The sequence below is a fragment of the Ambystoma mexicanum genome, chromosome 8 (assembly GCF_040938575.1).
Source record: "Ambystoma mexicanum isolate Mex_15411 chromosome 8, UKY_AmexF1_1, whole genome shotgun sequence".
Classification (NCBI taxonomy): domain Eukaryota; kingdom Metazoa; phylum Chordata; class Amphibia; order Caudata; family Ambystomatidae; genus Ambystoma; species Ambystoma mexicanum.
In genome coordinates, this window is record NC_090929.1 from 1,399,130,224 (window position 1) to 1,399,152,873 (window position 22,650).

At 41.8% G+C, this 22,650-nt stretch overlaps 1 protein-coding gene across 1 annotated transcript in view; it reads left to right on the top strand.

Moving 5' to 3' along the window:
• Positions 1 to 22,650, top strand: part of HPSE2 (heparanase 2 (inactive)) — a 2,768,318-nt gene that overhangs the window by 1,391,803 nt on the left and 1,353,865 nt on the right. The window contains exon 4 of the mRNA XM_069611539.1: positions 6,766 to 6,939. Within this exon, the coding sequence (XP_069467640.1) occupies positions 6,766 to 6,939 (174 nt within the window). The remainder of the gene's footprint in view (positions 1 to 6,765; positions 6,940 to 22,650) is intronic.

The following is a 22,650-nucleotide window of genomic DNA, read 5'->3' on the forward strand; positions in this document are numbered from 1 at the left end:
TGTAAGTTCAAAAAGCATTTCCTCATAATAGTTGACATGACGCATGAAAACTTGACTAGTGTCTTTTGAAGGGCCTTCATCCGCCACAATGCATCAAAGCTATACAAATGGCAAAATATCAAATAACATAACATGCAACCACTTAGGATAGCCCCTTCCTTTCATAGCCAATCTCTGCGATGTCAGTTGTTTTTCCTGACCCATTATCCCCTTAAGTGGTAAGAGCATATGTTTTCATCCTCGATTAATTACCTAGGAAATAATGGCAAGCCCTCCCTTTAAGTTTAACGGAAAGGTGTTAATGACTATTTCCAAATGTTTTCTACTGGATCCTGTTTCTGGCATATGGCTTTTTGTGCATCTGAACCACTATGAATAAAGTTTCTATGATGACTATTTCCCTCCTTCTGCTCTACACCACCCTCTTTCTTCCTATCTGTACACCTGCAGACAGCATCCTGCAAGCTCCACCTTTTCCTTTGCTGGTCATGGCTCCACTTTCCCTCATCACCCCTCTTCACCAGCACTCTCTTTCCATCGCTCCATCCTCACTCTTTCCCTCACTACTCACAGGCCCTCTTTCCAGTGCCTACACCAAGGCCAACGTTATTTGCTTATCATTACTTACTTTCATATGTTAGATATCTTTCTTGTATTAAGTGGGATATAGTTAACATTTTATTGTACCCACAATTTTAATTACACAATTTTAAATAAACACATTAAAATGTTTAATTTAAAATAGAGATACATTCCTGTTATTCATTTATACCTTTCTGTTTCATTCAATGTATCCACAATTTTAATCCAGAATTTAACCACAGCAATAATTAAGGATAACGGATTACCAACCAAGCAGTGGAGCCATAATTCACTAGTTAAAATGGTGTCATAAGTATATAAAAACGTATCAAATGTAGCACATACTAACGTGATTATTTGATCACAACTCATTAAACGATGCCTGAAGGTTTCCAATTGTTCATCTTTTTTGCATATACGTCAGGTTTGTTGCTCCAATGCCACGCCCAGACGTGGGCTCACCACTTAAAGGCATGGTAGCCGGTTTAGTCTTACTAAAATACAGAGCAGGGAATTTCTTAATCATATGCCTGGCCAGTGCCCGGGTGGTATGTCCACATAAGCATCTCTTGGGTACTATTTCCTTTACTTGCATTAGCCAAGTTCTGAATGTGATCCCAAATATGGACCTTGCGTAGTACCTTATGTCTTATGGTTGGAATATCCAATTCCCAATATGCGTGGTACTTTGTCAGAAAATCTTTCACCAATGTACTGAATTAACGTTATACTTGTATCCGCTTATTACTTATAGTTTCATGCATTAATTTGTATACGAAATTGTCTTGTCTTTTGCAAATTTTAACATGCATCATGCATTTATTAATCAGTGCGTTGGCACGAAGTGCAACTATGCCCAGCTCCAGTCTCATAAACTTTACCTGCACAGAGTTGGGTACAGCCAACCAATATCTTCATATTTGGGCGTCAGGCTTAGCCACCCAGCAATGTTTTTCTTCCAGATGGGACTCATACCTGTATGGTTGACACTAAACTCTGCCCATACACCAATAAAAGTTCATGGAGGCTGTATCCTTCTGGCTGGGTAGCATAATTTCTAATAGTGGCGACTTTGGTCATTACCTTTGTACATCATGATTCCCTAAAAGCCAACTCACTAACTGATTTAGTAAATAGAACTCACAAATAGTTGTCTATGAGCTGTAGATGCTGCTGTTCTAAATGCCTTCTGTTGATTAGTCCATTTTTCCTTTTGCCAAAATACATGATCTTGGATTTGCAAACATTAATATCCATACCAATAACCCTAGAGTAATTAATTAATCTTTTATTACGTACTTAACACCAGAGAACAGTCTCTAAATGTGGGACCGGGATTCAAACCTGTTGCTATGCATTAACTTGCTTCCAAAACAAACTCTTTGCCCCTGCGCTAACCTCCCAAGAGTAATGTCTCACTGCATCCATAGATCTTCTCAGGCCAATGGGGGTATTATCAGGGGCACCATATTGTCCGCATAACTCATCCACCATACATGCTGGTCACCAATTTTTTGGGGAAAGTTGTTAATTATTTTTAAAGCAGCCCCCATATCCACCATGTAAAGATTAAATAATATGGAGGTTTAGCACACACCCCTGTTTTAAACCATTATTGGTACTAATTATGCAGGTGAGGCTACCCTCATTTTCCAACTTAACAGAGACTGTAGTATTAGTGTACAATTGCATCAGTAAACTCAATATACCAACTGGTAATCCCCACTCACGTAGTTTTGCCCACAGTTGCAAGCTGTGGCCATTGTCAAATGTTGCTCTGTAGTCAATAAAGGCAACATATAAGAGTGCCTGTCAGCACTCATCCGCATACGGTGGCATCCAGAAGCCAGTGGTGTCCTCTGTCTGAACTGCGGCAGCAGCCCTTCCATTGGCACATGTTCCAGCATGATGCACGGCTCTGAGGGCAGCATGGCTCACCAAGGTATACATGGCCGGCCGCCGGACTCCCTTACCCAGGGTCCCGTGTGCAGGAGCGTATGAGGTCATCACGCTGATGCTTCCAGATGCCACCCGGAACTGCTGGGAAGATACCCAAACACCTACATAAGCGGTCAGGGACAGCTGTGCAGTGCTCCTCAACTGTTCATTTCGGGATCTGAACTACTCCTGTGTTATGGCTACCTTCTGCCAGTTTTTTGTGACCTTTTTTCTTCCGGTTTCCTGAATTTGTTTTGTCTTGTCCCTTTGCTGTGATGCCTGGAACTGTTCGTTACTTGATTTATGGATTTTTCTTTTTGTTAACTTGGATGCTGCTTGCAGAACTCCCTTGTTTGCTGTGTCACCTGGTTTCTGGACTTCTTCTCTGGTTACTACGTCGACTTGTGTCTTTGGATCACCCCTGAAGTATCCTGGATTTATGGATTGTGTAAAGGGAGACCGGGAAGCCCAGTCTCAGTGGAACAGCTAGGCTGGGAAATCCTGCACCCAATAATGGAAATAGTCAAAGTAAATGGCAAAACTCTGCTTTATTAACACTACACATAAAGCAGGGACAGCATACAAACAAAATAGTTGTGAACTCTCCTTCTTTTCAAGTACGACAACAGTTTGAAAACAGAAAATGCGTCACTGTTGATGTCTCATTGCAATCTTGGTTACAAAAACCTATGGGGTACGGGGATTGGTTAAGGAAATTGTCTACATATAGAAAATGTATGGGTTAGTCCTTCCATTGGTTATACCGCAATCTGATGGCCCCACCTGTGACCACCTCTAAGTTGATAGTAGAGACTATATGTCATCTTTAAAGTTGACTATTCGAAGGCGCCTTGATTCTGAGAACATGTGGGGAGTCGAAGCAGGTGCTGGGTTGTGTCTGGCACTAATGTCTAGACACTCTTTTTGAATTCTGGATCATGTGTTAGGAGACCATGTTCTGAATTATTCTGTCCTGTGTTATTTAAGATTTTAGCTACTATGAACGTGAGTGTTATTACTTTTCCAACCACTGGGGACTTGGTCGATCCCTTCTTTACTATGTTTTAATTTATAATTAGTCGGCACCTGCCATTCAAAGGCTTGTTGTTCTTCAATTAACTTAAGAGAAATATGTCTTGTGCATTGTGAATCCTTATCTCATGTTCCCTACTGGACCGTTCAAGCCCTCCCTTAATTCTTCTATAATCACTGCCTGCGCCCCACACAAATCTGTGCTTCAGTAGATTCAGCAGTTTGAGTTTTTCATAAGGCTTCGAGACCTCTATTCATTTCAATGTGTGTCACGACTTCCATTTCAACAAAGATGGCAGCCTTTTACTGTTGCATTTCTACATTAGTAGACTTCGTATATCGTTTGTGTTGCATTTAAAATATACATTGCTTGTGTTATATTCTTCGTGTCTTTATGGTGCAAGTGATATTATTCATGTCTAATTGCACATTTGACCTAATGCCTGCGTTTCTTCATGGTGACTGCATATTTGCTTTGTGTGCATTACATGTGCATATGTCATATTTCATATTTCAGTTTAAGAGCAGGTTGTCTTATTCTTGCTGTCTTCAGTTACATCTGGTTCATCTGTCCCTGTATTGATCCAGGGTAATGCCATTACATTCGTCTTAGTGCATAACGTTTCTCTCCTTTAAGATATTGGGGCGGGGGAGGGGTAGTTGCCACTATACAACTGTCCCGTGACAATTGCTTGTTTTCTGGACACTTGGAACTTGGTATTTCCCTTAGCCCTGTTACTCCCTGTAAGTCCTTGCATTTCCCTTGGGACGCTGGTGTCTGTTGGCAACTGTTGCCAGGCGGGGTATCTGGCCTATGGACAAAACCCCTACTCATAGGAGTCTATTTACATACTAGGCTCACCTGCACCTTGCAACAAAGACCAGGTAGGAGTGGTAATAAGGAAAGAAGGGAGGCAGTGTTCATTTCTGTGGTTACTGTTCCTGCTTTATTGTCTTTTGTGTTTACTTCCTAGTCTAGCTCTTCCGGTTTTGGCGCTCTTGCCTTTTCACCTGAGCCTCTAGCCTGACAGATTGCTTTGGGTTTCCTGCAGGCTGCCCTCTTGGGGGGAGTCTCCCTGTGAAAGGAGACATCAGCTATCCGTCTTTGGATGGCTGGGCTTGTTTGGTCAATTGTCCAGTCTTGACAGTGCCTCATTGGTGCTTTTAGCACCTGTTGTGAGAGTTTTCAAAATTAATATGTTTTGTCTGGTGATATATCTTGCCTAAAGCCGGTTTGTAAAGGTAACAAAATGTTTGATTGTTTAGCCCATTGGTTAATCTTTTTTAATATAGTCACAAAAAGCTTGCTTGTGACATCCCTTAGGGCCAACAGCCTAAAATGTAACAGGTCCCACCTACTCCCTTTCTTGTGCACTGGTATCAAAATCGAGTGGTTCCAGGACTTTGCAGTAACATTCCTGTAATTGTCCTTCTCAGAGTATAACACCCTAGTTCAGATTCTTGGATTTGTTTTATATCACAATGTTATCATTATAAATGTTGGATATGTAGAAAACAGGCTCCCCAATGCAGTACCAAACATATAAATGACCATTCATTTTCTTGCCCCTGAGAGATACCAATTTTAGTGTAAACATATTGGTTAAATCTATGTCTTGACACTTTACTCCTTTTTTCAAAGAACCTAGTAAAAGTATATGAACAAGTCAGAAGAAAGTCAAAATCAATGTGTAGCGTCAATCATATAGTGCAGTTACGCTCTCGTGTTTTGTCCTGCATATGTGTGAATGTCATAATGCGCGTGACAGAGATAATGTAAACCTTACTAATAAGGAGTAATCCAAAAGTGCGTTCAAAGCATATTTATGCTCATCTTTCATTCCTAAAGGGATATGCATAAAGATATTCACCATCATTAGTCCCCACATATGTTGAGGCTGGGCACAGAGGAAGTCAAATAGTGGCAGCGTTTTTTTTTATTTACCCGTCTTCTTTTCGGCAGAAAATGCAACTTTTACCCACCGCATGAACACTTACAGATCTTCATTAGAAGTTGTGCGCACCCATAATCTACTGGAGTGAAGGAGCAGGACCTCATGGACGACCCATCCTTCCACCAACTCGGTTTGTGGGAACCATTGCGTAACTAGCAGGCGTTCCGCATGCACCCAGTACTTAGTAAAGCAGGGAGCGCAGAGTGTGCAGCACTTGCTCTCACAGCTCAGAACCTACATGGATATGAAGTCCATTTTGCGAATACAGGACCTGCATGTTGCCTGCCTCTGGCTGCAAATTTGGGACATGAGACCTCATTACAAGGTTGGAGGTAGAAACTTGCAAGAAAGTCCGGCACCCGCGAATGGGCAATTACCGGGGTATTCCAGCCCGCCGCACCCCATAATTGCCCTTTCGCGGGTGTCCGAATGAGCCCAGTAGGGCTCAATGGGAATGGGGATGCCTGTAGGACCGGCACCAATCATAATGGTGCCTGTGCTACAGGCATGTTGTGCTCGCGGGTGCCTTTCATTCCGCCAGGTCAGACCTGGTGGAATGAAAGGCAGAGCACATCTCGGAGTTTGCCGGTCCGAATACAGCGATATCAGCAAGCTTACCTGTACCATTGTATCCAGAGTGGCAAACTCGTAATGAGGCCCATCTTTGATGACTTACATCCACCACTGCACAATTATCCTGCATTGAAAGTCTGTAGATAAAGTGCTTATGGAGATCATTTCGAAATGCTAAATTATAAGGCGAACGAGAATATAGTTCATGAAATGCAGCATTTTGAAAACTGTAACACTGATCACATTTGGGGCATGATTCACAGAATTTTAGCATGAAGCCAAGTGACTTTGCACAGCAAAAATACACTTTGCACTGGGCCTTATTCACAGAGCGGAGCAAAGTGACTTTGCACTACAAAAGTACTCTTTGAACCGTGCTAAATTGACCTAATTCACAAAAAAGCACTAAGCCTGCACGGACGTAGTGTTTTTTTGATGAATTAGGCCCATTTAGCAAGGTGTAAAGTGTACTTTTGCAGGGCAAAATCACTTTGCTCCACTCAGTGAATTAGGCCCGGTGCAAAGTGTATTTTTGCTATGCAAAGTCACTTTGCTCCGTGCTAAATGTTCTGTGAATTACGTCTTTAATCCCAAAAAATATTCAACATGAGTAACGTTAACTTTGGTTGGGATTTCTATACACTCTTAAGGTTATAGTATAAACGTTGTTTTGTTTTTTTCCCAGCCAGGTCTCTAGACAAACTCTACAATTTTGTAGACTGCTCTGGACTTCATCTAGTTTTTGGACTGAATGCTCTTCGTCGAAACCCTGATAACTCTTGGAATAGTTCCAGCATTCTTAGCCTCCTGAAGTACAGTGCCAGCAAAAAGTACAATATTTCTTGGGAACTGGGGAATGGTAAGTAATGGAAGTCATCTTCGCATGTTCCTATTGAAATCTAAATGCATAATTAAACGCTGGACAGTCTAAGTGCAATTTATTTTAATTATTTATTGCAATTACACGTGCGAAAATGCAGATAAACTTGGTTGCCATTTTTTTTACTGTAGTTACTGAAAATTCAAAAGGTTTATTGCTTAATATTACTGATGAAAATCTACCACCACATTTCACTGGAACGGTTTGCATCTTTAATGAACATAATCGTAAAATTGTATGAATATGTCATGAATGTATAACTTGGCATTATGGCAGAGACGAATTTGCCAGAGTTGAAAAAGGTGTCAATCAACAGTACAGTCTTCTACACATCGTTTTTTCCACAGGTGTGTTGTACGATTCTGGGGAGGCTACTGAGCTACGCGCGGCATTAACAGACACAGAGTCACCAATTGCTTTGCATTAACTGGCTAGCGGGAAGCCACTCGCCCCTTTTATTTATTCAACACACGTGACCACAGTCGTCTGAACACACGACGTGCTGTGGTCACAAACCAGAATCAGGTGACTGCACCTTAACGTGCTGCAGTCATAACAAGGTGTATTTGGGTTTTTGGAATTGTTCTCAATTTTCAGCATACCATCCCAGAACACTGCAAATGTCATCACATTCTGTAACTACTTCCTATTACTGAAACCAAAACATTTACGTTAATCCAGTAAGATGATAGAGCCTGTCTACATGGCCCTAAATCATATCATTGTTTACAAAAAAGCAATTATATCAAAGATCGATTTGACGGTCTTTCTAAATCAAACTGTAATGCCTCTGCCGCTCACATAAGTGCGCAAAGGAGCTGACAGGATGACCAGGACCAGGAAGCAGCATCGTGGGGGAATGGGTAAATTCATGTGTGTCTGTGTGTGTGGTGTGTGTCTGTGTGCGTTTTGTTTTGCGGGGTCTTGGGTGGGCAGGGAGGGGCGGGGGCTAAGGGATGCGGATTTGTGGTGGTGAAACCCCCCAATTTTTAATAAATCTGGCTAGCGAGGGCTGGAGGTTGTGGGGGGTGGTTGGGTGGGGGGAAGCAACGTAGTCTTTTTGCTGTTTGTAGGCCACGAAAAACAGCCAAAACAAATTGGTCTCTTTGTGAGGCGACCTACAAAAAGCAAACATAAGATATAGAACCATCTACATTCCTGCCTATAGTACTCCCATCTTAAGGGGATTATTTTGATGACAGCTTGAAATCCCTTTAGAAAGAGCTTAACTGGTACTGCTTCCAAAATGTGGGCTCAATCCGAGTGATTTTGGACATTCACTGCATGATGCATAGGTAGGCAGGAAAGCCTGGCCATAACCTTGGGATTATATGCCTAACACTTGATCATAGGTTGAATTTGCACATTCTCCAGAGTGCGCATATTCCTTTTTTTTGGGTATGAAAAATCACAATTTACTCAAAAATGAAATTCACACCAGATAAGAAAAATAATCTCTTCCGATTGATCACAGTACAAATAATGGAAATCTAAAAGCAATTGTCATTAATCACAGTTTTCCTAACAAATCTAAAAACATCCACATACTTCCATAAATGCAAATCAGATAGTCAGTTCATATGCCAAATTGTTTCTAAAATTGAATTTCCTTGTCTAACCACCAGATTCAATTGATTGAACATTTCTTTAAAAAAACGAACTAATGCTATCATTAACCTCTCCCATAAACTTAGTGTAATAACAGCGGATGTTGCGTGCAAAAGGGATCTTAAAACGTTATTCTCAAGGATACCAATGTAGGGCATTCCGAACAAAACGAGACTAATATTTTCTATACAATTCAAAACACGCAGTAGACATATTCTCAGCTCTTTTGGAATTTTCATTTTTGGTCCTATGATCTCTAAAGTTGGAAGGCAATTTAATCTAAATTTCACATATAATATTCAAATATCTTGAGAAGGGAGCCTTTTCGAATAAGATTTAATATCGCTCGTTGTCGAGTACCAAAAAGTGTTGTCTGTATACAATGTCAGTCTCAGTAAATCATTACTATCTGTAAATGTATCCCACCATAGGTTGTTTCTTCATCACCCATAGTGAATCCCAGGATTGAGGATGGCGTCCTGCATGAAACCCTTGCATTGTTTCTGAAAGTTGTAAGTGAAAGCGTTTGTGTTCGATTTCATTTTTTCCCTCAAACATGTACACAAACCTGACCCATCGAATTCCATAACTTTGTTATATAACCCAATAACCTTATTTACATACACCGACAACCAAGATTGAAGATCCAATTCCAATCTTTTAATACTGATAGGTACAGATTTAGGCAGACCAAGAAACACCTTCCAAATGCTTCCCTCTAGAATATCAAAGGGTTTCCTAACAGTGATAGATGGCAATTCAGCCCCATATAAGACCATTGATGTCACTTTGGCCCGGTAAAGCTCCCTTAAAGGTGACCATGAAAAGGCGCATAATGTACGCATTATCGCTTTCATCAATGTAACACACGCCTTTACTTTTGCCTACATTTTTTCTTTTTGCTTTACTTGACTATTCTTCAAAAAAATGTGTCTGAAATATGTAAATGATTCCCCTTCTTTTATTCTTACATTATTTATGGTCCAGAAATAATGTTTTCTGTGTTTCTTATTACTTATTCTCATCATTTCTTATTACTCTGCATTGATAGCCATTTTATTTTTAGATACAAATGCAGCAATTCCATTCAGTGACCGCTGAAAATCAAATTTTCTGTATATTCTATACAGTTGACTGTTAGACTATTTTGTTTGGGAGGAAAGGTATCCCACTTTTTACTCTCATATCACAGATCCATTATATATAAGTTAAAAGCATCCGTGCAATGACGCATCCCTGACAAACTCCTCTTTCTACCTGTATTGCTCTAGATAAATCTCCCTCCACATTAAGTCGAACTCTAACGTCATTATCGGTATAGAATAATTGCAGCACAGTAAGCAAGCCATGATCTAATCCCATGAGCAGTTAATTTAGCCGGAAGGCTTGATCTGTCACGCTTATTAAACACGGAGGATAGATCTAGGCTTGCCACATACAACATTCTCCCTGTTCCACAGCCCGCTTGCACGAAGCATACAAGTAACGCCATACCACTAATGATCGTGCATATCCCCTTCTTGTACCTAGTTTGTAAAGGGTGGAGTCTGTGTGTACTCTCAGCCCACTTTGTTAGATCCTTCAACATAGGACCAGCTAGTATAGTTCATGAGATATCAATAAGAGAAATAGTACGATAACTTATTGGAGACTCCCTATTTCCCTTTTTGTAAATGGGGAAGATAATAGCCTGAGTCCAAGCCACTGAAACAGTTAGAGACACCTCAATGTGCGAGTACAGATTGAATAGAATATCTGCCCATAGATCTATATTATTCTTCAAAAGGCCATTTGTCATCCCACCCGGACCGCTTTCTTGCAAACTATTTAAGCTTCCTATCGCAAGCTTAATGTCATCTGTATCGAAATTCGCAGCAATCCTGGCCAATCGAGCAAGTGATTTCCTTAGCCAGACTTATTTCTGCTTCCACATGCCACAACAACGAAGTAAAATGCTTCACCCATTTTCAGGAACACAGATGTTTTGTGATTTCACTTGGAATTGTTCTTATTATTTAATCTCCACCAGATGCCTCTTGCATCTTTTCTCACAAGTTCTTTTAACATTCCCTGATTATCTTTAATATACAACTGAATTTTATAAAACCGTATCCAGCTTTTATGTCTGACAAATTCTTTGTATTTTTTCCTTCTTTACCATGCAATCGAAGTTATGAGATTTTATTACCTTCTTTATATCTGCTTGCATCGCTCGTTTCTTACAATGAATAGTGATATCTACGTTCCTACGTTTTTATTTCCACAAATAACATTTGACTCCACCGGATTTCTGTTTCTGTCAATCCTTTTAACTTAGTTAAACTCTGCAAGGGAGCAGACTTAGAGTTTTTCAATAACTGTTAAGACATGCACCACTTTAATACTAGTATATCCTGCTGAACTGTATTAATGTACTCCCGGCTGGATTAGCCACAACATTAGTACATACCGATTTTGCTACACACATTGGCCCTCATTACGACCCTGGCGGAATCCGCAGTGCTAAATGCACCGCAGAGCATGGCGGAAAGCCGCCGATAGCGCCATGGGGGTTGGCGGATTTACCACCCCATGCCGACCTTGGCGGAGCGGTAAATCCCCAATCCCCATTTTACCCTTCCCCATTCCCATTCTTGCCCCATAGGGTATAATGGGAGTGGGGAAGGAGTTAATTACGCCGCCGTAAAGTACGGCGGCGTAATTAACAACGAGGTCCCTTAGCGCCATGGTTTTCTCCGCCCGGTAAAACCAGGCGGAGAAAACCTCCATGGCGCTAAGGGAACTCGTAGTACGGCGGACGGGTCCGCCGCGATTAGCGCTGGCGGAAACCCACTCCGCCAGGGTCCTAATGAGGCCCATTGTCATCGCTAATCTGCAGAATTTAAAGATAAGGATAGAGTGGTCACACAAATGCGTTTTGATTACTTCAAAACTACAAATATCCTTTAGGTTCACATTTGACAGATAGATAAAATCAATAGTAGAGCGTGACGAAAGTCCAAACCAAGTCTGTTCTGGACAGACTCCTTAGAAAAGAAAGCATTCAATTGCCAAAATCCCCACCTAACAATGAATCTTGCCCACATATATCAACTCTTAAATCTTTTTGTTGGACACTTTGAGACCATAATGTCCCCCTCCCTTATATTCTGATCAAGTTCATTAAATGGCTTCTCAGTATTGGGACATGTACAATTGAAATTGCCATAATACACAAGGTTATTCCCCTATTTTCTGTTGATGTGGGACCTGCAACTCAATGCGGATCATTGACCATATAGTACAGCCACAAGTGAACAGGCTACCCCTCCCACCTTCGCAATCATTTTGTAACTTATGGAATAGAATGCAGAAAATAGTGCAAAATGGATCTCCAACGTTTTGCTCAGTTAAAATCACAATTTATTAATTGTATACAACAATAAAAAAAATATAAATTCCAGTGTCTTAAACACGGCAACATATCTAAGACACTATAACAAAACACACAAAATACAAAAAAGTGCAAATGTGGAATTGGACTGTGGTTTGATAGTGATAGTCAAAGTCAGGATCTCCTACTGATAGCTCATTTATGTTTTCAGGTTCTAGAATGAACACGAGGGATAGTGAAGAGATTGTAACTGATTACGAAACAAAGTCCTGATGAAGGCCTAGAGTTAAAACAAGAGATTGCTAAGGGATGGGTGGATCTTAATTAAAAGGCCGAAATGCAATGTCTTGACATTTGTAATAGAAAGAAACATCCTTCTAGAAGTGGGATGCATATCTCAAGGAACTGATCTCAAGGAAGTATGTGGTTGTATCTTCCAATTCAGTAAAAAAACTGAAGATCTGTACAGCCATAACCAAATTTGTGGAAAGGCAAAGAAAAAGAAACTCACTTGGTAATGCCTTATATTCATGTTAATGATGGTGGAAGGGTAACCATACTCCTGCTTATGAAAATGTAAACAATGGATGAAAGACAGGGAAAACATGAATCCTTGAAAAATGTGCTGTGATGAAAATTACAGCACTTTAAAAACTAACCCCAAATTAAAGTATAGTTTGCACTTTTTGTAATTTGTATGTTTTGGAGATCCAAATGTTGGAGATCCATTTCGCAGTAATTGAATCTTTTCTGCATTATATTCCACATGTTGCAAAATGATTGCGCAGGAGAGAGGGGTATCCTGTTCACTTGTGGTTGTGATATATGGAAAGTGAAATCACAAGCCACAATTACAACACATTTCTCATTCTTACTTAACCAGTCGAATAAGATGTGTTCCAGCTCGTTAACAACATCATATGTCTTGCCTCAAACAGGATTAACATAAATGTTGATCACAAGAACCACAGTTTCTGTTTCCCCCATATAATCCAGGACACAGGTTACCCAGAGTGCCTCTGACATAGTCTTTATCCATTTGATAACCCGTCCCATGGCATTTTTAATTACAGTTAACATTTCTCCATATGGTCTACCTCCTTCACCTTTATTTGCCATTTTAACATTTACCATGAATCCGTCTATGACAGGTTATCACTTAACCATGTTTCTTGGACCAATACTGTCGAAATTAGTGAGAAAATCTCAATGACACCTCGTCTAGTATGATCGTTGCCTTCCCTCTGCTCTCCCCCTTGCTTCGCCACGCCTTGAAACACTTGTGTATAGGCGCATTATAAATGCCATATCATATCATATCTCTACAATCAAAAAACGATTGTGCCCTCTTGAATTCCATCACAGCATTTTACACTTCTGAAAACCTTGCCGTTTCCCATTGGTGGTGCTGAGCGAGGTTGCAAGCTAAGCCCAGCTATCAAGTTCTTGACATAGACCAACCTGCTGCCGACCATGCCCATCAACTGTACATTGAATACTTCTTGTCTGACTCAACAAATAACCATGTTCCTCATCATTCCTGTCTAAATTACACGACCACGGGCGAGTGGTGTCGCTTTCAAAGCCTCTCTGTAAGAGTTTTGTGTCCCACCTGTACCAATTTTGAAATTAGTATTGAGTGAAAGTGAGCCGCACATTTACCAACACACTGCTCATCAAATAACTCAACCAATTTTATATCTGTCGATGTTATAAGAACAAGACCAGGTATAATTCTTAACAAGGACAACATGCGTGAACTGATTCAAATACCAGAATGAGCAAACTTTTTTGTTGTTTGCAGTGCACTCTTTTTCTTGTTAGAGTGCCAGGGGACCACTTCAGTGGTGATAGTGCTAGTGCGTCGTACAAATATCCTTTAACATTAACATTAACGTTAAACAAAGACCCCCTCACCTGTCTTTCAACTAATGCTGTAAATCGTTGCTGTTAATGTGCCCACCTCCTTATCATTTTATCCACACTCTTACACAATGTTCCTCATCCTCTCCCTTAATTCAGTCAGAATAGTGGTGTTCAATCTAACTTCTAGAACAAGAGTATCACATAGTCTTCACCGCCTGTAAGACTAAATTCAGGGTGGCAAGAGAGCTGCCCTCTAACTGACAGCAATCATGATGTAAGTTTTCATCTCCCTGGAAGGGCAGTGATGAGCGATCTTTGGAGGGATATGGGCATTTTTAGCAACAGAGATTTGTTCGACCTCCTCCACCATATCCGTTGGCAATACAAACAGGTTTGGAGAGGCACTAAGTTGAGAGGATGGAACATCTAGCTCCTGTATTTCATCTTTGAGACTCAAACAAGCATCCAACAGTGACGTGTTCACTAGTCTCTTTCAAAATATTTTTTTGTATGAAGGTTTCACTTTTTTGATTAATCTGTATGTTTTTGGAGCATTTGTTCATGTTGTACTAATTTGTTGTTTATTTCTTGTTAATATCTCTTGGATATAATTGTATAATTTATTACATTCTTCCTTTTTTATGCTTAGATTATATCAAATCAGGATGTGTGAATAATAAACACTTGTTTCTTTATACTTTTTGAGAATGTTTGACAAAGTGATGGTCAGTGGGACAATTAACATACTAATTCCCACTCAAAACAAATCAGATCGGAACCACGATCTAAGAGAGCATTTCTTATATACCAGTGGTAGTTTCTTTTGTGTTTGGTATCTTTTTGCCTTACCATGCAGGCTAAGTTAAGACAGTGTAATACCAACGTTACAGCAAGGCAATTTCTTTCCATTCAATAAATGGCACTGTAATGCCTAGCCGGACGTTTCACTTACTGTCGTCACTGAGTTGCTCCTGCTGCCCTGCTTGTACTGCTTCAACTGTAACCTGTAACAGTTTTCTTACTCACTAGTGCCCAGATACCCCTGGGTCAGGTGCGCTATACAAATAAAATAAACAAACAAACGAACTGCACTTAGTGCGCTTTGTGTGAGTCATGGATTTTAGACAATCCTCCACTTCCGGATTAGCGTGCGATGAGGTATGTAGAAAGAGTAAAGGGACACTCAGTAGTCCCCAAATCAAGCTCTGTACAAATGTTGGCACTCATTCACCAGGGCAACACAGAAACACGTCCACCTCCAATGATCACACTGCTTCAACTGCACTTAGTGCACTTGGCGCGAATTGTGGATTTGAAATAATCCTGCCCCTTCCAGATTAGCGTACACCAAGGTATGTAGGAAGAGCAAATGAACATTCAGTTGCCCCCAAATCGAACTCCAGACAAATTCTGATACTTGTTCACCAGGGCAACACAAGAACACGTCCACCTCCAATGATCACACTGCTTCAAGTGCACTTGGCAAGAGTCAATGATGCTTATTGCCGTAAAACATTTTGATAACTGTCATTTCTGCGAATCCTTTTGAATGCCTTCTGCTTGTAGCATATGCTATTGCGCCACCTATAAACTGAAACTATTGCATTAGAGTATAGCTAGGTGGGAGATGGCATGTGAGGGGGGGCACACAACTTGTAGTTGTTGTTTGGCTATTTACCCACCGATTGACTGCCCATGGCCATACTAATTCTTATTCCCATGTCTGTCCATTACCTTCCCCTCCCCGCCCAAAAGACATCCTCCTGGGATCTCTTTGATATATTTTATCAAGCAGTAACAGTAAACTTTGGCCGGCCAATTTTATTTCAAAGCAGTCTGCTGAGATTTAGTTGCAGCTGTAAAATGTGCTGTTGGTGTAATAAAAATGTCTTAACCAGGTGTGCCTTTGGCCACTTGATTTATATATATATATTATATATTCAAGGAAAAAGCTTTTGTTGCAGTGACATGAAGGTGAAAACTTAACGCAACAAAACCCCTGAAATTCAGCTAAAGCCACCTTAACTTTGCGCACCCTGTTGCGCAGCCTATGACCACAATGATGACACCAGTGATGAGATCACTGATGAAATTACAGATGACATCATTGGTGACATCACTAATTATGTCATATATGACTGACATACACACAAGTCAATGTTTTAAAGAAATGGATACCGTTTAAAGATTACTTTTACTTTGTAGAGTATGTGTTTTATTTCAGTGTTAACATGTCAATCACTTACAAAAGACACACAGAAAGAAATATACATCTAGGTACATGTTTTCAATCAAATGTTGAATTTGCTAACTTAATTTCTTTTCTATACATATATACATTTATGGTAGCAATCACTTTTTTTCAATACCCATGTATGGAAATCTTAAAATATATCCTAATACTTAGTTGTTCCTTGTTTTAAAGCACTTTAGAAAATGACACATGTACACATTTTTCTTACAATAAAACAATTATTTACATTTTTTAAAAAAACATAGTAAATAATTAGGGTTCAACATGTGTCTCATTCTATTTATTTCTACTCATTTGCTTTTGTAAATGTATATACAGATTATGGAATAGTGAACATGTCTTAGATATATTCGGCACACACAGGAACATTTTAAGCAGTGTACTATTTATAATTCAGATATCATCTTTTTCCAAAGTACTACAAAGGAAAGCTTCACAAGTTGTGATGTGATGCATGTGTAGCTGTTTACTGTTTTAAACAATGTACTAATTAATATGAACTATATAAAATGCTAATATCACATATGTAGAAATGTAAGGGTGGTCTAAATATGGGCAAATACATATAGTGAAAATAATTATTGATGTCAGAGGCGTTGCTGAGCAGCAGCAAATATGGCTGCTTAAACCCAGAGCTCCAAGTCTGATAGATTCCTGGTTTGAAATCATCCCTTTTTTCGGCACAGCAGAGCACTGTACGGCAAACACTCGACTCCTTAATCTGGCGGCATCAAACTGCCTAAATCCGGTGAGGATCTTACCTCGCAAGCCGCTGATCTGGTCACTGTGAGAGGCAACGGGTGAGGACACCAGTGATCCAAAGCCAGACTGTAGGTCTGTTGAGCTCAGGGCACCTGTGCAACTGTGGGCTGTCAGCGGCTCCTTGCAGAAGGATGGTCTGACAACGGGTGTCAGCTGTAGGCAGCAGTGGTTTGCATGCTGCAACTGCCGATAGACCCTGCCCATTGTATGCATATTGGATCCTAACAGCTGGAGGAGCAGGTGCTGCAGGCACAGAAGTGTACCACTGCAAGACATGTAGGCTTCCATTACTGCACTGATCCTAATGAGGGCCTTGTAAGTGCCAGCCACATGGGAGCACGGCATAGCGGTCAATGCTGCTGCCCCAGAGGGGGATAACACCAGTCCTTATTGCAGATTGTTGTCGCGAGAGCTTGGAGCCGGCACTTACTGTTTGGGAAACACCACACAGAAGACACGTGTGCTGAGTGTCATAACAGAATCAACCTTTTGATGTTACCATTATTGCTGCAGTTGTGACACAGCATTGAGACAATCCTGGAGGTGCCTGAGTGGACTGGTCTGTGCTGGGGCTGCTGGGAGTACAAACATTTTGGTCCTGGCATGTAGGCACATTGTTTGCAGCAGCTGGTGGCACGTGTCTGCTGACCAGCTGAGTCAAAGTGTTGCCCCCGGTGCACCTCAGACTTTGATAAATGCTGCCATTTCTGAGATACAGGCGCATGGACACCCCAGGGCACTGGTGGCTGCAAGAAACTGCCGTTATGGCTCGTGGAAACAGGAAGGATAAGAAAGGTCCAATGGACACGTTTACAAGTACCCCTCAGAGTCGTCACAGTGGTTGATGCAACGATGGGGGAGTGAGAGGAGGGCCCCCCAGCAATTCTCCCATGGATCCTCACATGATGGCAATGCAGGCCAGCTTCGCCTCAGTAAACTCCAAGCTCAACAACATTGTCACTAACAGCAACACCCTTTATACCAAGTTAGATAAGGAATGTGGCCAGATCATAGTGGTAGGACTGCGGGTCAGCGACCTGGAGGATACTGTGGGGATGCACGGCTAAGAACCTCAAGCCTTTAAGAAGGAACTGCAGGTGGTACGTACGAAATGCGATAACTTGGAATCCCGCTCCCACTGTAATAACGTTCCGATAGTGGGTATTCCAGAGAACAAGGTCCAGGGACCTATGGAGCCTTTTATGGAGGACCTGTTGAAATCTAGATTCAGTAGTGCGCAGTTCTCTGCACAGTTCCTGGTTAAGAGGGTACATCTCTCATGGGCTCCACTTCCTAAACCGGGGGCACCACCACGCATGATCATAGCAAGATTATTGAACTATCATGACCGGGGCTTGATCCTGAAGCTGGCGAGGGAGAAATGAAAACTACTATATGAGTCTGCAAGAGAGTACATATACCCAGATTTTTGTTCGGGCATCCAAGCTTCCAGATGCACATATGATCATGTCAAGTGTCTCCAGTGAGACAGGCAGGTGCAATATGCCATGATGTTCCTGGCCAAATTGTGCACATAACATGGTGGGAGGACATGTTGTTTTGAATCCCCTGAGGAGGTAGTATTGTACATTGTACGGTCTATACCAGACCTGGTGGGTTGAGGCTGTTAGCCTCTAAGGTCACGTTGTTGTTCGCATTGTGCTCCCTGATGCTTCGAAGGTGGCAGAATATGGGCTACACCATCAGGTTGGTGTGGATTGTGGGGGTAGAGGGCAATGGGGTTCGGATCAAAAGTTACATTGTTTGATGGTCATACTGGCGACAGCTGTAAGAATATTGTTGTGCAAGTTGTGGCTGGAAGTCTGCCTTTGACCATGAGGGAGTGACTTACCGATTGAACTGAACTGCTCACATGGAATGTACGCTGGCTTAATAACCCTGTTAAGGCCAGGAAGATACTTTCATATGTTGATGGGCATTGCCTCAAAATACTCATGCTCCAGGACACACATGCCCTGGGGGGATGCAAGAGTCATTTGCATGCAGATGGGGCCCCCTGAGATATTACACTGACTACTCCTCACAGTCACTGGGTGTTCTTACCCTTGTGCATCATTCTCTGGGGTTTAAGGTCTCAAGGAGCTGTGTGGATCTGCAAGGTTGTTATGTTGTTGTCTGGTGCTCCCTGGTAGGCAAATTGATCATATTGGTTAACACATATGGCCCAAATGTGGATGACCCCAAGTTCTACCAGCACATTTCGGACATATTGACAAATTCTGATGGGGCGCAGATTGTTTGGGGGGATTTTCATACTATTCTAGATACTCAAGTGGATAGAACAACTTGTGCCCCATGGGTGATGACCAGAGCGTCCGAGACACTCCGACAGTTATTGTTGTACTTTCGCCTGGTAGATGTGTGGCGTGAATCACACCCGTGTGCAAGAGAATATATTTATTATTCGTCAGTGACATGCCCAGTATCTCACAACTCCTTCCCGACGGCGGAAGCCAAATAGAAGTCTACCCTCCCACCTTGGCTGGCACGGGTTCCTGATTATTAAATAACATGTAACCTTGAGGCAGTCAATGGAGGAAGAGGGTTAGGGAGAAGTTGTGGATAGGGAAAGGGAGTTTATGAAAACTGTATAAAGGATTAGGGAAGTTGCTTTTGGATAGGTAGTGGGCAGTTGAGGAAAGAGACATGCAAACATGCACCTTGTGGGACCATATACTGCTTAGGTTCATTGCACCATTACTCGCTTATTCTGGAGGATGTGTCTTGACATACTAAACCTTTACCTGGGTCTTCAGTATTCAGGGTTCACTGGTCTAGGTGCAGTTGTCAGAGCACATGGTCCACCCATTACAGGTCACACAACCAGGATCCTGGGGCTCTTCAGCCCCCTGCTGGTTCCTTAGCACTTGCTCCTGTATGCCAAGGGTTTCCTTGGTACACGTTCCTGTGCCCCACGGTGTTCCTTGGCACTTACTCATATACACCAAGGTGTTTCTTGGCACTTGCTCCTGTGCACAAAAGTATTTCTGCTTAATGTCTTTAGGTTGGCTTCCTGGCCTTGTGTAAAAATGTCCACTCTATTTGGCTTCCCCTTGTTAGCCTCTTGAGTTGTACTTTAATGTTCTTGTTGTGCTTCACATTTAAATTGCTTAATGGTTTTAATATGCTTTTAATGTGAATTGCTTTCGATTCAATAGTTACTATTGTTGCTGAAAAACACTCTTCTTTGTTCGAAATGCATTCTTGTAGTTCAAATATAAGTTTGAAATGCACTCTTGTAGTTAAAATATAAGTTTGCTTTCTGTTTGATATTCAAAAATGAATTCTTGTATTTCAAATTTAAGTTTGCTCTTAGTTCGGTATTCAAAATGCACTTTTTATAGTTAAATGTAAGTTTGCTTTCAGTTCGGTATTCAAAATGCATGGACCCGCACTTGCATGAGGTCTGTTTCAGAGCTCCCCAGTGTTTGCATACCCCTCTGACACTCACCAGCGGCCTGTTCCTCCTCCCGGCGGCTCCTGCGGTTTCCTCTCCACTTCTGGAGCCAGTTTATACTGCTGTCGCAAACCCTGCTTGACTGCCGGATGCTTCCTCTTTCCTCCGGTTCTCTCTCTGCTTTCAAGTGGACTTGGGCGGCGTGCTCTGTAATACTGGTCTGCCAGAGTCCTGGTTCAGTGTAAAGTCTTACCACAGCTACCTCCTCGTAGAACGGGTCCCCTGCTGGTCTCTGCCACGCCAACCTCCCTACTTCTCTCTGGGGTGTTCCCAGTCCCTCTTCTTATGTGCCTGCAGCCTTCTAACAGGCTGCAGGTGTGCCCGGTGAATTAGATCTGCCTGACCACAATTAGGAAGACATGCCTGACCTTCTCAATGCTCACCTAAGTGGAAAACATGTGTAGTGTTCTCTTAGTCTCCTCTTCCTTGTCACACTACTGTCACATGTCACATTAGGGAAAGTGAGAGGAAGGTCGGGGTAGGGTCAGGTTGGTTGTTGGTAGGAAAGGGTGATACCATGTCTCTCCCAAGGGCACCCCACACTCAGTCCCCAAAAACCCTCTACCCAGGTGATCCTTCCTCGCTTGTCCACCCCAGGTATGTATAAAAGATTGCAGGCTTTGAGAATTTACAATGATTTTAGCCAATGCACAGTGAGATTAAATGATTTGCATTGGATCACACACTTTGGTTAAGCAGTGTGCTACAAGTCCTTTGTTTTATGGTCAGTCTTTTGGTGACTGTTGTGATACACCTTACGACTCCAACTAGCCGCATTTAAGCAGCACGGAAAAGGGGGAAAAATGACCGGCTGCAAGAATAACATATGCACAGGTACCCATTCCGAAAATCAGAAACTGGTACCCATGAATATATGCACAGTAAGTGAAAATATATATTCAAGTGAAATATATAAATGTAGTTTAAGTGGCCTTGCGCTTAGAAGAAAGTGCACAAGAGGAAATAGCATTGGAGTAATGAAATGTAATGAACACCAGAAAAATAACCTGAGAAAGTAATTGTTCCAATAAATATGCTGGCAAAGTATAAAAGGTTTTCACTTTTTAAACCCAGCAATCTGTGTTGAAATCCTAATATGAAACAAGTGCTTCTGGTCTTGTGGGTAAGCGTCTGCACTGGGAACATGACAGCCTGAGAAAAAAAACCATGATAGCCAAATGCTTGAGCAAGCTTGCCAATCTCAAAAAAACGCAAGGGATTACGTCCGCCCTCTGAAAAAAGTTATGCTCTTCACTCACGTGTGTCCTTTATTTGTGCCCTGAAAAGCAGCAAATAACTTCCCCAGTGTCCAGGATTGCAAATACTCTTGCCAAATCATGGGTAAATACTCATGACATACTTGCCCTTTTTTTGTTTCCCCTCCTCACCCCCATGTCTGTCTTTCAACAATACTCTGATAGGTTTATTTGAAATGTGCAATTCCCCTGGCACAGATCATCATTTGACTCTGCACATAATTGTCACTGGCAGGAGAATGGATTCAACTCTCACTCCTGCACTTACAATTTCGGGCGCTAACAGTACTGCCCAACTCCTGGGAGATTAATTTAAAGTGTTTTTGAGTGAGCGCACTACATTTCTCACCAGATTCGACTACGTCAAGGCATCCCTGCCGACCTCACATCAAGCACAGACACTCCATCAGCACAAGACACAGAGAGTTTTGCAGTAGCAGTACAACCTCCAGTCAGTCCAGGTGATAACATGTTAGTCCTCAGCTTCAAAAGATCCTGGAAGGAACCACACTTCACAGGCCCCTACACTGTGGCGTACTGCACCCCCAACAGCCGTGAAGGTAGCAGAGAGGTGCCCATGGATCCATTTTCCAGATGTCTGTTGGGGCAAGACCAGGACTCCCCTCACAGGAGAAGAGAGAGGGGCTGACTGATGGGAAGTATACAACAACAGTCAATAAGATTTTCCTCATCCTTCCGCGCCAATATAGAAAACCTGTGAGTGGGCCGAAGGAGTTGCAGCAAGTGGATGTAGCAGGAGGGGTAAGGACATTGTATGAGATTTGTTGTTGTATTCTAGTGTTTTTGTTTTTTTGTTCTATGTTTATTTGGTTCTTAGTTGAAAGAGGACCAGTTATCCCTACCAGCAGTACTAATGGTGGATATGCACCAAATGAGATATATTTAATTCTAAATTGTTGGACGATGGCATTAGGCACAGTCATGGCACTGCCCCAGGCAATATATAGTATGACGACATGAGACCGGTGGGGCGAGAGAGGGCCAATGACACATGCTATGTGTGCTCTCTCATTCCACACATTACAGGGGCACCCAAGCTCGTTTTCCCTCAATAAGTGTCAGTTGAAGGGGG